General features: G+C 44.4%; 3 protein-coding genes across 3 annotated transcripts; 2 read left to right on the top strand and 1 right to left on the bottom strand.

Annotated features, from left to right (window-relative positions):
• Positions 1 to 7,212: 7,212 nt before the first annotated feature.
• PtA15_8A553 (uncharacterized protein) lies at positions 7,213 to 7,871 on the bottom strand (the record flags this gene model as incomplete). The annotated part of the gene is made up of 2 exons (XM_053171994.1): positions 7,213 to 7,602; positions 7,701 to 7,871. 2 exons carry the CDS (start codon positions 7,869 to 7,871, stop codon positions 7,213 to 7,215), a joined length of 561 nt encoding a protein of 186 aa, XP_053023202.1.
• A 5,027-nt stretch (positions 7,872 to 12,898) lies between these two features.
• PtA15_8A552 (uncharacterized protein) lies at positions 12,899 to 13,115 on the top strand (the record flags this gene model as incomplete). Its single annotated transcript, XM_053171993.1, has 2 exons — positions 12,899 to 12,920; positions 12,982 to 13,115. The coding sequence occupies 2 exons, from the start codon at positions 12,899 to 12,901 to the stop codon at positions 13,113 to 13,115; spliced, it is 156 nt and encodes a 51-aa protein (XP_053023201.1).
• Positions 13,116 to 14,285, top strand: PtA15_8A551 (uncharacterized protein; the record flags this gene model as incomplete). The annotated part of the gene is made up of 5 exons (XM_053171992.1): positions 13,116 to 13,200; positions 13,268 to 13,576; positions 13,732 to 13,802; positions 13,883 to 13,913; positions 13,984 to 14,285. The coding sequence occupies 5 exons, from the start codon at positions 13,116 to 13,118 to the stop codon at positions 14,283 to 14,285; spliced, it is 798 nt and encodes a 265-aa protein (XP_053023200.1).
• Between the last annotated feature and the right edge of the window lie 695 nt (positions 14,286 to 14,980).

Raw genomic sequence — 14,980 nt, 5'->3', positions numbered from 1 at the left:
GGTTGGAAGGTACATGAGTAATACCCCTGCATCTGCACAAATCTGCGCAACCCAACCGCCGTGGTGGATCCGAGCATTATCCATCACCAGGATGCTGTTTCAACCCGGGAACGGATTCATTGCAGGCATCTGGGGGTACATACCAGAGTCAGGCTATTTGGACCGAAGAAACCGAGCTGAGGGATAAGGAAGTTGGACTTACCAGTACAGTCTCAATGAAATATTCCATGTCCAGGCGGCACATGGATCCCACCTGGGTTATGGTCCCAAGCAGACCGTCCAACGATACCCCGGGCATTACAGTGACTCGGTTGGCTCGAAGCGCCTTTGGGATCCTAGTTGTGCGGCGGCCTTGCAGTGCCCACGCAGTGTTGCGAGCATGCGTGCCAAGCAAAACCCCACATTCGTCTGGAGGGGTAAGACCAATTTAGACCTCAAACACATCTCACAAAACACAGAACCAGCGCGGACTCACCTAGAAACACCAAATACTCCGCAGGGAAATGGCCAATTTGTGTAAATGAATTAAAAGGGTTTTTTTGCGCTCAGAACCACTGGACCCTCCTCCAAGCACCCGCTTCCTTTCAATGGATGACTTAGTTTTTTTCTGTCAAGAATGGGAAAAATATCACAGATACGCAGTGGTGAAGATCAACTCTGTACAAAACAAAAATGTTTATCTAGGGTGTGATCAATCAGGAACATATTGCGGTTTGACATCAAATCCTTCTGGACAAAAAACCTCAACAGTTAAGATTGATTGCCCTTTTCAACTCAGGGGCACCGTTCCAACCAGCAAAAAAATTGTTGAAAAGACTTGGACCTTGGATACTCGCTATGCCACCCACAACCACAAGCCGTTGCCTGGACCTTTTGCCCATGTGGCTCACAAACACCTGTTGCCGGAGCAAGTTGACAAGATCCGCAAGCTCTCAAAGGCAAAACTTAACCCTGCGCAAATTCTTGTCCAACTGCAAACTTTGAATGAGGAAATGCTTGCGACTAATAAAACAATCTAAAACGCTCTACAGAAGATCCAACAGGAGGATTTAGGCGGTAGGAGCCCAATGGGAGCTATGCTGTCCATCTTGAAGGAGATGAACTGGGCTTGGGATGTCAAGGTAAAAACTAGCGGAGCCATTCAAAACCTCTTCTTTGCTCACCCAGGATCCATTCACCTCGCGCAAATCAACCACCACGTAGCACTCTTAGATGCCACATACAAAACAAATTGCTACAACATCCCCCTCCTCCATATCATCGGGCAGGATGCAACAAATCAAACACTCTCTATTGGTTTCTGTTTTTTGATCTTTGAAGACAACAAGAAGTACTTGTGGGCCGTCCAAGTCCTCAAGAAGCTTGTGTGGAAGCCAGAAAGAGTTCCAAAAGTATTTATTACTGATCAAGATTTGGCTTTACATGGAGCAATCAATGCCGTTTTCCCTGACGCAAGAGCCAACCTCTGTACATGGAATATCAACAAGAACATTACAACTAAATGTAAAAAATATTTTCCTGCTGGCAGCAACAAGAAAGATAAAAATAAAAACAAAAATGGCGGCAACAAGAAAGATAAGAAGAAAGAAAACCCATGGGACAAGTTTATGAAACTTTGGAATCAGGTGACCTACTCAAAAACAGCCAAAATCTATGTGGAACAATACAATAACTTGAAAATCATCTTAGCGACTCACCCTGTGTAAAGCTCAAAAGTGTTCCTGGGAACCTTTTGCTGAGTGCAGAAAGGGATGAATGAGGGAACCTCTGCCTTTCCTGGCTCACTAGACACTAAAAAAAGCCCCCCAATCTACAATTGGAAAGTTTATGTAGTGATAGTGGAGGTGTATCAAAGGATAGCCTACTTTGAGCAGGTGGCTTAAGGGTTATGGTGGTGTAGCTGATGTGTAAGTGTTTTATGAAGTTGTAATTTGTATGTAAGGGTGTAAAACCACAATACAGAGTGGGGCTAATACTGTAGAGTGAGCAAGTATTGTACTGTTATGGGGTAAGCTGAGTGCAAGTAGTTTGCTGAGAGAAATTACAACTGGGGGGAGGAGAGCCTCCTTAAATAGAAAAGAGTGAGACATTTTAGCTCCAGGGGAACAAGAGAATGAGGGGTTTTAGCTGCCCTGAAGACTACAATTAGGTATTTTGGCTGGTGGTTGACAGGTCACATGAGGTCATGATGTCATATGAGGGAATTTAGCCAGTGATAAATATGAGGTGAGATGTTTTAGCTGGCCTGGCCTGTCAACTGATTTCATCTGCAAGCTGCATGAGGGGTTTTTGCTATCTTGACACCTGCATGATGTCATCTGTCAACTGTCATACTGCAGCCCCTATTACACTAGTCTGCATGCACCTGCATAAGACTGCATAAGACTGCATTAGACTGCATAAGCCTGCATCAAGTGTGAACAACACTGCATGACACTGCATGACATGTGCATAGCACAATGTAATGAGTGCAGCTGATGAGGTAAATTATATGTAAAGGGTAGACAAGCTGTCAGGGTGGTCCATGTAACGGATTACATGTCCAGGGTAAGTGTGGTTCATGTAACGCATTACATGACCTGAGTAAGGTGTTTTGTGTGTATGTAACTGAATGATGGTGTCTTGAAGGGGTTGTATCTTTTGATCCGGAGGGGTTTAAGGTGTTTTGTCCACGGTGTCCTGTGTAGTTTTGGCCTTAGAATCCAGTGGTGCAGCCATATTGGTTGTTTTGAGAGTGTACATATGAGAAAAAAGGAAATTTTGAAATGGGCTAGATGGGTAACCATAAAGCATACCACACCAGCAGCCCTAGAATACCTTGAGAAGTGGATTATACCGCACAAGGAGAGTTTTATTGTTGCCTGGGCTTGCCAGTACCCACACCTGCGCAATCTCAACACATCTCATGTTGAATCTGGTCACGCTTATCTTAAATCCTTTGTCACAAACTCAACAGGTGATATAATTTCCCTCTTTCAATCTATAACTCTTGCGGTTGATGCTCAGATCAAGAAAGTTCATGAATCTGTTGGCAAAGACACCATCAAGACCCTTATCAAAGTCCCTAAACAGTTCATCCCGATTCTCGGCAAGATCTCATTGTTCAAAATCCAGAAAGCCATTGAACAATTTTATTGAATTAAAAACCTGGACCCAATGGAAACCTGTTCACAAACTGTTGCCATAGGACACGGAATAACTTGTGCGCATAAGATATCCAAAATTATCAAGGATGGAAGTTCATTGATGCCAGATGATTTCCATGACCAATGGAATTTGCAGTATAATCCCAAGTTTGAAGTAAGTAGTCTTCTTTTGGTAACTGATACTTCTTGTTGGACTCAATGAGAGCTATCTTACATGCATTGAAATTAAATTGTGGTAATAGAATCAAGACAAAATTGAACTTAACCTTGATGAGGAAATCAAGAAGCTGACTTTGGCCCTGTCTAAAGAGACCCCCAGAAGACTAGAAACCATCCTGGGTCAAATTCACCAACTAGTCGCCGGTACTCATATTTTCATCCCCACTCAAGCCCCAGGAGTCAAAAAAAAACCCAAAGGCCGGCCAAAAACTAAGAAGAAAGTGTTAATGTCAACCAAGAGAGATCGGTCATCATTTGAGGTGGTAGAAGCCAAACTGAAGAAGAAGGAATTAGAAAAGAAGAGAGTGGTCAAATCTCGTAAACAGCCAGAACAAAAATCAAAGCAAATCAAAAAAGATAACGTCAAAGAAGAGCCCGAGTTGAGTAGCAGTAGCCCCAAAGAGTCAATCCAAGTAAGCAAATCAGATGCTTACGCATCTAAAGACAACCAAACAAGTGACGCTTCTGAATAGAGCAAGACATCAAGCAAGACATCTGAACAACAAGAAGATGAAAGAAAACCAATCTCCCCAATGAAGTCCAAGTCCAGCCATCCAGACAAGATCCCTGATGAAAAAGAAGAAACCACAAAAACCTTGAAGGTTTGTAAATGTGTAGTATCTATTAATGATTAATGAGACATCAATCTGATCAATGATTCAACTTAATTTTTGTAGGCGACTCATCTTGAGCAGATTCCAGTGCACCTCTGAACGTATGTCAAGGATGTTTTTGACCCAAACAGAGACGGTAACTGTGGCTTTCACTGCATCTCAAGGGCTTTTTGTTACGACGGCAAGGAAGGATGGTGGTGTGTCAGGGAGGAAATGGTCCAAGAGATCACCAAAAACAAAACAATCTACTGAAAATTACAGGGCGGAGACCACCTGTGGCACTATAATTCTTTGGCTCTTAGCCTAAGAAAGATGTGCATTTTTCTTTGGCTAAAAGCCAAAGGGGCGCTGGAGCTGGCCGGGCTGGCGGAGCTGAGTTCATAGGAACCTAGCCACAAAGCCTGGGCAGCGCAACCAATGGTTTTTAGACTAGTGGTTTGCAGCCCCTTACAGCAAGGTTGCCGGTTCAATTCCCACTGCCCCCATGCCCCATTTGGGGGTTAGGGGGCGGGTTTTAGGGGTTAGGGGTTAGGGCAGTTTTTTTAAAAAAAACTTGGCAAGGTGTATAGTACACTGTATTGGTATGTATTGGATATGTATTGGATACATATCAGTATGTATCTGATATGTATCAAATACATATTGGTATGTATTGGATACGTACCAAATTCAAAGATACCTTGTATTGCTACGTATTGGATACATCAATACAATGTATTGCTATTTTTTGGTTACAGCAATACATTGTAATGCTTTGTATTGGATACAGCAATACATTGTATCTCTTTGTATTGGATACAGCAATACATTGTATTGGTATGTATTGGATACACCAATACAATGTATGCCAGCTCATCCAGCGCGCCAGCTCCAGCGCTAGCCAACGCCAGCCAGCGCACCAGCTCCACTGTCCTTTGGCTTTTAGCCAAAGAGAAAATGCATTATTTTCTTCGGATAATAGCCAAAGGAAAAAAGGGACAAAACTTGCAGAGACAACAAAATAAACCGGATTTTAGATGCACTCAACTTGACCTCTGAAACACCTCCAATCACACCGGCAAGATGGCTCAATAAGTTAGAACACGGGCAAATTCTTTCCAATACTTATAACTGTCCAATCATTTTTTTATCAATTGCTTTGTGTAGTAGCTTTGTCCCTTTACAACTAGCCCCCCCCCCAAAGATTCTACTGATCCCCAGCCAATCTATCTGCTCCATGTCAATGGGAATCACTGGGTTTTGGCAAATGTCAAGGGTATAATAAATGGAGTCAAACCAATCCCTCCCCCCATTCTGGCAAAAAAACATACTTTAAAAGGTGGTTGAACTTGGTTAACATTCTTACAAGAGGGCCTCGATCTATATAGCAAGGCTTTGAAAAGCTGGATACATTTATTTTTATCTCTAAAGTCTGTTTTCCTATTTCTTTTTTTGCTTGATATTACTTTTGTTGCTTGATTTATGTTTTTTGCTTATAAATAAACTATGAAAGTTTATTCATTGATTTTTTACATCTCCATACTCTTGCACACCAATTTTTTGGTGTACAGTGCACTTCACTCCAAGAAATTGGAGTGCAAAAGGTGTTTATTGGAGTGCATGGTGGTCCACACTCCAAAAAGTTTGGAGTGGGTGGCACTTCACTCCAGAAATTCACATCTTGGCGTGTGTAAGAAATTTTCTTGGTGTGCTCAGGAATTTACGCCAACTTTCTTGAAGTGAAGCAATGTGTACGCCACAAAATTTTGGAGCGACCTTTTGTGCACGCCATATTATTATATTCATTGGTCTGAAACATCCCCTACTTCAAAAATATTGGAGTGGTTGGAGGTTCACACCTTTTTTGGTGTGTGCATAGTAAATTCTTGGCGTGCCTAAAGCCCAACCCATTTTTAAAATTCCAGAACATGTAGGAAATTTTCAGGATTTGTAAGGTGCCATCAGCTTCTCAAATTTCAGAGAGGTTGGGGGTCATCTGAGGGGTTTTATGGTCTTTCCAGCCATTTGGCTGGTACTGCCAATGGTGGGCCTATACTATAATTTACTATAACCAGGCCCTTCCAGTAGAGTATAGATGTTTTTATCATCTCCGGTACTTTAATGCTTATAGTAATGGATTTTTTTCCATTGGGCTGATATAGTAGAGAGCCCTATTAAACATGTTTCAACTCTAGTTATTTCAATAACCAGGGGTAAAAGCGGGTTTAAATGCACTTTTACCCCTGCATATTGAAATAAAAAGTGGCAAAACTAGGTACAACTGCCTTTTTGTGGTTATAAGGAGCCTCTTGCAAGCTCCCATCAACAAAACAAAACAAATTACTTTAACTGATACTGTACCTGTATGAAAAAAATAAAATAATCAAATATGTGTTATAGTAAAGAAAAATTCTTTATTTATTGGAGTTCTGTCTGTTATAGTATTGAGCCAAAACATCTAATATATCTTTACTTTACCAATAACTGTAAAGTAAAGGCCCGTTGTTTACTACTACTTGCGTGAGAATCTCGACATTGCCAAGTCCCTCCCTGGCGGGAGGGTGCTTGCGCCCCGCAAGCACAGGAGGGACTTGTGTTAAGTTTGGGAAAAAAATGTGGTGGGGTATTTCTCCAATGCTCTGAGGGGGTGTAATTACTCAGAGTATATACACGTTTTGACAAGATGATGTCATCCAGGTCCGCGTTGGCACTGTAGCTCAGTTGGTAGAGCACATGCTTAACACGATGTACTCGATCGCATGTTGTCGTCGGCTCGAGCCCGGCCAGAGTCAGTATTTTTTGCCCCAGGTTTTTCCACCTATTCCAACAGCCACCTAGCAGCGCCTCTCAATCAAACCCAGTTTTCTTTTGGTTTGCGTGGCGCTACCACAGGCAAATGATGTCTCCCAGACTGTATACCGTCTCTGACTAAGCGTGCCCCCTGAACTGGAGGTTCCTTTCAATTTGGACCTGTCTCGTGCTGAACAATCAATATACGGATTTGCGAAATCTGAACTAGGACGAATAAGTGGGCAGAGTAGATTTTGGAGTTGATTCGAAATGTGTTTATGTATATACTCGACCCCTGTGAAGAAGGAACTGCGGTGCATAGTGTAATGGAAATTACAAACGACGTGAAGAGGGAGCATTGACAAAAGACAGAGTGGGGATGAATTCTATGGGTGTGTGTGTGTGTGGATGTGGTGACGTTTGAGTCTACGGGGCTGATTCCAGTCTCGTCGACCGTTGAGATTTTAGAACAGTCCGTACTCGCCAGTCCAAAGACCCAGGAAGATGCTAGGGACCAGGAATCCGATCAGATTTAAACCGCTCGAGATCCCATGTAGTTTCGAGAACTGCTTGTTGAGCTGCTTCATTCGATCGCTAGCGTCCTCTTGGTCGTACGATTTGTTCTCGGCGGCTTCCAGCTCGTGTCTGGCAAACATGATTTCTGTCGTTTTGGGGCCAACATAGAATAAATTCACTAACGAGCTAACAGTCATAGTTGCTAAGAGGTACCGTAAGACGTAGGTTGAGTCCGAGCATCCGTTGCAACTCCGATGAAGGGAAGATCCTAATTTGAAGTGGATTCCGAGCATCAGGGCTGATAATCCAGCGGTCATCTTGAAGTATTGCGGCAATAACTGGAGAAAAACAACACAGTTGAACATTATGGATCCAGTACATATGATGATAAGATTCGAATCATTGCATATGAAGCCGATCATTCAAGATATCTGACCTTTGCTTGGAGGTTCCCGAACAATGGGCGAGGCGCATTCTTGTAGAGGATCACACCGCCAATCGTCGATACCCAGACGGCAGAGCCAACGTTGACGCCGAGGGCCAGGTTGAATATGGATCGGGGTGAAAGACCAACCTCAATGAGCGATGCGAGCGTGACTCTCGTCATGATGGGTGGCTGCTGCGAGTTGTTCGCGGTTGAAGAATCGGTCACTCGAAAACGGTTAACAGTTCTTGGACGATGAAGCACTCCGATTTTCGGCCGAGCCCGGGGGAGCGGACTTGGTATGTATGTATGTATACACCACGGAGCGCGGTCGACACAGCGACGACGCAATGAATTAAATGCATTGCGCCGGGCTTGATTGCAGTACGCAATGCCTGCGTACTATTTGCACTCGCTTGGCTGGTGCAAAAAGTGCCTCAAGCTCGGGCTTGAACCCAGAGCTATCAGACGCCATCTGGTCCAGCAACCAGGGTCATACTTCCACCGCTAGCACCACCAGCACCACCCGCAAATGGGTGTGGTTTTTGTTTGTACCCGGGAGTACCAAGATTACAAACCATGGTAATCAGAGCAACACATACATAACTTTAATCATCATGTAGTTATGCATAGATCTAGTCATGTCATCGAGCTACTGCGGCTGCGGCCATGTTGTATGTAGTCTAGCTCGCCGCCCGGTACCGGTTCTACTCTTTCCTCACCAAGAGTTGGATTGATACCAAGTGTGCTTCGAGCTGATCAGCGGCATGATTCTTGCCGTCAGGTTAGTAATCAAACACCAAGAGTTGGACCAATACCGAGTGTGCTTTGAGCTGATCAGCGGCGTGATTCTTGTCGTCAGATTCACATTCTATCAGCTTCTTATAGTTTTCTCCGCAGCCACACCCAGTGGTTTTCCCGCGGAACTTGCGTGGCTCCCCATAAATTTGTGCGGCCCCCGGACCCCCTAGCTGCATATCATTTGGGGTGCTTATGGGGGGGACCGGTCATTGAGGTGTACAGGTGCCTTGATGACTGCAGCCAACCGGTCATCTAGGCATACATCTCAATGAACGGCCAGCTGAATGGTCATTGAGGTTGTATAAAGGTACCTCAATGACCTTCTGAACGGCCATTGAGGTATACATGAACCTTGATGACCGGCCAGCTGGCTGGTTATTGAGGTAGAGCCAACCGATCATCAAGGCATAAACCTTGATGACCGGAGCCGGCTGGTCATCTGTATACCTCAATGACCATCTGAATTGTAAAGAACGAAAGATCTTTTGGTTTCCAACCACGGGCGTTAGACTACAACCGAGTGAGGACTAACGACCTGAGAGCAACTGATGCAAACCTTTTGGTTTCCAACCACGGGCGTTAGACTACAACCGAGTGAGGACTAACGACCTGAGAGCAACTGATGCGAACCTAGAGTCAACACGAAGAGGATGATACCGGATGAGTGAGACTCGAAGATATGAAACCAAAACTTTGGATGTGTTCATTTCTAACCTTTTGGTTTCCAACCACGGGCGTTATACTACAACCAAGTGAGGACTAACGACCTGAGAGCAACTGATGCGAACCTGAAAGACAACAACGATAGAAATGAGAAGAGCTGAGCTGGAGTGATTGAGGAACATGAGAAAACAGACCTAGAGTCAACACGAAGAGGATGATACCGGATGAGTGAGACTCAAAGATATGAAACCAAAACTTTGGATGAAGAAAAAGAGAAACAATGACAGGAAGCATGTGTAACTATATACATCCAATAATCTAGGTTTAGGTTTCATGACTATCACTAATCCGCGTCCGCTAACATGCCGCAGCGGGGTGAAAAGGACATCCCGGACTGCAAGTTCAACAAATTGAACAATCATTGAGGTGTATGCCTTGATGACCGGTTGGCTCCGGTCATCAAGGACCTCAATGACCAGTGTGGTGGACAGACTGGTACACGTGTGGGGATCAAGATTTTTATTGTGCATGGCGCGCGCTGGTAGACATCAAGGTTCAAGACAGCAAGACCTCAAGCCCAGCCCTCAAGGCTTCCTCAAGATTCAACAGCGCGGTGCGTGTTGCACCCCTCAAGGCGTTTCAGGCTTTTTCCTTTCCCCTTCTTCTCTCTTGTTTCTGAGTTGGTGGTTTTGTTTTCTTATGGTTAGCTTCTTGTTTCATCTTGTTTGTTATCTTTCTTATTTAACCCTGCGCGCGTTGGTTAGGTTTTTGGATGAGGAGGTTTGGTTTTGTTGTTTGTTTTGTGTTCTTTTGTTTTGTTTCTGTTTCTTGTCTCATTTGTAGCGCGCGCGTGCGCGCTAGGTTGTGATGAGCTGTCTGTTAGATGTCACAAGCTCCAGGGTTTGAGTTCAGTTGGAACTCAGGCTTTGGAGTGGCATGGACCGACTCTAAACCATAAATTCAGGCTTCCATCAATATCTAAAAGTTTATTACTCCTGGCGTCTTCCACCCGTATTTCTGAGTTTCTCACGTCTTCTAAGTTCAATACCGGTTCAAATCCTGGGGTCATATTGTAACAGGCCAGAATATCTAATGTGTTACTTGCATTGCTAGTAACGTAACACATTAACCGCTGGATAGCAAGATAAAGAGGGGCAAATTGCCGCCTCTCACTAAGGAACTTTACAATATCTTCCCCTCTTTACCTGCAGATATTCTAATGGACGTCAAATAACAATTTTATTCAAGTTGCAATATTTTAATGCACTTTTGTTACAGCTAACGGTAAAATTAAGAAACAAAAGAAATGTTACAATATTAGCATGTTACCAATAACCGTACCGTACCTACCCACCATGTCCAGAAGTCATCACCCATTTTTCCTCTGCAGCTCCAGAGGAAAGAAATCTTTGAACCACTTCTTTAGTGCTCTGGGTAGCAGCAGGAAATCAAAATTTAGTCAGAATTACACTGGACTTGTATATGATATTGTGATGAGTGTCTGCCATCAAAATGAAACTTGCTTAAACTTTCTACCAACAATGTTCTCTAAGCTACACTACACTACAGGGCTACTTAGTGTTGGCAGATCTGCACCAACTGTTGCCCTTTTTTTCTGTAGGGTTAGCGGCCACTACCCCTGCTATGCTACAGCACTTTTAGCGGCAAAAAAAGGCCAAAATGACTCTAAAAAGTGCTGTAGTGCATGATTGCGGGCACTTTTTAGTGGCCTGCCTGCCTAGGGTTAGCACAAAATTAGATCAATTCTGCTACACTACACTGATTTTTAGTGGAACTGTGCTACACCACACTAATGGATGCATTGTTCCACTTGAGTTATAAAGTGGTTACAGAGATTCTGTACTGTTTTGTTCCAGTTTATTTCCAATGGAGTTGCAGATGACTTCCAGCCAAGTGTTGGATACTTTATGTATAGCTACATATCATTTCATGTTTGATTATACATATGTTGTAGTAAATACTGTGCCAAGTTATGAAAATAATTCATGGTGAGGCACTCTCTGGGGAGTGCCCCCAAAGCTGCCCTGGTGGGGTGTTGAAAAAAACAGGTTTTGCCCAAAATTCATACTATTGATTGTCCTTGCACTTCTGCTATGCAATTCAAACCCTTTGTAGATGTGTATGCCTCAATGGAAGGCAACTTTCTTGTGAAGAGAACAACATACAAGAAACAGGAAGCGGACAATTTTCATTTGCCTGGCTACATATCTTATGCTGACCTTGTGAAGGACTTTGGCAACACAATTGTTCAGGAAATGATTAAACAAAACTTTCTGCAATGTTGATCAACTGCCAAGCTCTTCAGGGATTTGGTACCTCCCCCTTCCAAACCTGCTTTCACGTCTCAAAGCAAAGCGGCCTTGTGAGCTATGGAAGCATTTCTAAAGGATTTTGAGAACTAAACTTTCTAATCCCTGATGTCTTTGTTCTGATTACTCTTCTTTATTTGCTTATCCTGATATCTTTTGTTCTTTATCATCATTAACTTTGAGTCCTTCTTCATCATCATTAACTTAATTGAGTGTTACAAAATTATATCACTGCAAGAAAAACTCTAGAAACTGCTTGCAGTTGAGATGCAGCAAGCTTCAATCAAAGATTGGCTCAAGCTGGAGTCAAGCACTCAAATTCTGGGCTGGCACACCTTCACCGTGTACCTTGTTCAGCATTTCAATGTTGAACATGCTGTAGTGCTCATGCAGTAGGCTGAGGCAAATGAGCATCCCCCTGAGCACCCTTTTATTTTCTTTTATTAAACACTCCATGTGCCATTGAATTCAGCCAGAATCCAAGTATATTAAAGCCTCAGTTTTGTGGAAAAAAAATTCAAGGGTTTCCCCTACAAATGACCAAAATACAAAAAAAAAAAAAAAAATCAAAGGTTTCCCCTTTTACAAAATAAAAAAAAAGACTAGAATACAACATGATAAAACAAGCCCACACCCTGCCACCTAACATCAGCAAGCTGATGTATCATGGCCCACCACCCATCCCTATCTAGCAGGTTTAAAAAGTGGTGAGAGGAAGACCCCCAGCCCATAAGCACAGGGGGGTCCACAAGTATCCCCCACCGGACTGCGCAAATGCAACAGTGGACGGGGGTGAGGCAACCCCGGGCTGGAATTACAGCTCAAGAGCCGCCTGGGGAAATATGGATGCCAGCGTCCTCCTATTTATAGGCAATCCTCTGGTGAAGCTCCATCCCACCCATCACAACGGACTCACCGCTCACCTTTGAACTGTTGCTTTGCCAATGCCGCCACGCCGTACGACACACCCAGCTCCCTACCCACCGTTTCACCTTGTTGCGCCCTGGCCTTGACTCCAGGTGGACCAATTCCAACCCAACAGACAGCAACCCTCCAAGCGATCCTAGCCATGACAGAGACCAGCGTGTCCAAGCAGATGATCAAGTGGGCCATCGGCTTCCCGCTTGAGTCCATTGTTGTCGTCAAGGGCCACCTCCAGGCGCCTGTCAAGGACGTCAAGACCTGCTCGTAGTCCAAGCTCAAGATCAAGCTCAAGCAGATCTTCCTGCTTGCCCAGGCCACCGCTAAGCTGCCCTTCCTGCTCGAAGACGCCAGCAGGCCTGTCAACCTGCTCCCCAAGGAGGGCAAACAGTTTGTGACCGTCGGCACCAATACCCGCTTGGATAACAGAGTCCTTGACCTCCGAATAAGTTATAAGCCAAAAAAAAAAAAAAAAACACGACTGAGCTGACCAAGATGGTCCCCGCCCCAGAAACCGGTCAACCAAGCGATCTTCAGGGTACAATTGCGTGTATGCAACCTGTTCCTCCGCTTCCTAGACAACAAGGGGTTCATCGAGATCTACACGCCCAAGATCCAGGGCGTGGCGACGGAGTCCGGCGCGAGCGTCTTCAAGCTGGGCTACTTTGAGCAGACCGCCTTCCTGGTCCAGCCGCCCCAGCTGGCCAAGTAGATGGCCATTGCCGCCGACTTCGAGCGCGTCTACGAGATCAGCCCCGTCTTTCAGGCCAAGAACTCAAACACCTATTGTCACATGAGTTGAGTCCCCCCCCTGGCCCCTGCACTCTGTGGGAGAGACTGATGTGTGTGTGTGTGTGTGTACAGCCGAGTTCATTGGGCTTGATCTTGAGATGGCCATCAACAAACACTACCACAAGGCCGTCGACCTGCTTGACAGACTCTTCCTGTCCATCTTCAGAGGTCTCCAGGCCTCCTCCGCCCCGGAGATCCAGACCATCAAGTCCCAGCACCCCCTCAACGACTTCACCTCCCTCAAACAGACCCTCTGCTTGTCCCACAAGGCGGCCGTCCAGATCCTCATCAACAACGGCATTGATATCCAGCTTGGTCAGGATATGGGCACCAAGCAGGAACAAATCCTTGGTAAAATCATCAAGGAAAAGGTCCGTCCTTGTTCTTCTTGTTAGCAGCAGCAGAAATCGCTGAGCTCCTTCTTGCCGTGGCAAAACTTGCTCCTTGAATATAGTATCACACCGGTAAGCAGCCATTCCAATAATCAACATCAGAAAAAAAACAATCACATATTGATCAACTCTTTCAACCACCAGATTACTACATAATCGATAAGTTTCCATTAGCCATCCGACCCTTCTACACAATGCCAGACCCGGTCAATCCAGTTGAGCTTTGTTCTCTCCGTTTTCTGCTTAAAGAGTTAACTAACCTCTAAAACCCAAATATCCTGAATGTATTTGTCAGACATTAAGTAACAGCTACGATTTCTTCATGAGTCAAGTATCCCCCTCCCCATTAGAAAGAGAGAAGAGAGAAGCTAACAAGAAGATGGGTCTGGCGAGCAGGAGGCAAAGAGATAATCTGGGGTGCCCAGCGGATCCACAACCCGGAGCTCCTGAAGGCCCGGATGAAAGAAGCGGGGATCAATCAGGCGCAGATGAAGGGATATCTGGACGGGTTCAGGCTGGCTTGTCCGGCCCACACTGGCGGCGGGATCGGCCTTGAGCGCGTTGTCATGCTCTTCTTTGGCCTCGGCAATATCCGCAAGGCTTGCTTGGCTGTGGCCAGCGTGCTGGACGTTGAGGCATCTGCCTTTGTTGCTGTTGCTACCCTCTGGATTCAAACAATTAGGGTGGATTTGTTTTAATGGAGTTTTTCTATGAAATTGATCTTATGTGTGTTGAGTGTGGACTGTGAGAGTTGTAGGAGAGTGTCAATGTTGAATGGAAGTTGGTGGTGCACCTGGTCTGTGACATGAATCTAGCTTGAATTATAAAGTCATTTCTTTTTTCCTTTGCCTTTCATTTTCATGATTTTAGTATGGTAGTATCTGTGAAACCTTTTTCTTGACACACCCATCCATAGAACCTCCTCCTTTGACCTCAAACTTGTTTTCTATGTATTATGATCCTTTTGCTTTGAAAGATAATTTATCAAAAATTTTAGGTTGTTTGCTATCACTGTGGAGCTGATCTTGATTGATAAATTTATTCTTGATTTGAATTCTGAGGGAAAGTTGACTGTAACCATCACAAGACCCCCACATTTCAACTTGTGTAACCAAGTTCAAATCACATTTTAAATTTTGAATTGCAGTGTATGATGCAACTACCGGTTTGCACAGATTTGTGTCAAGTATTCAAGGGGTAACTTTGAAAAAGGGTTGGAATATATTAATCTTGGATCTGCCGCGGCGAAGCCGCCCTGGCCTCTAGTAACATAAATAGGGTATGCACTACAACCTGTACCTCATATCCCATACGGGTTATCTGGTAAAAACACCGGGATATTTGGTATCATCATTTTTTTCCTTTGTCTGTAGCAACAACATGTCACAAGCAA

This window comes from Puccinia triticina, chromosome 8A (genome assembly GCF_026914185.1).
Source record: "Puccinia triticina chromosome 8A, complete sequence".
In the NCBI taxonomy this organism is placed as follows: Eukaryota; Fungi; Basidiomycota; class Pucciniomycetes; order Pucciniales; family Pucciniaceae; genus Puccinia; species Puccinia triticina.
This window is presented reverse-complemented; position numbering and strand designations above follow the sequence as displayed.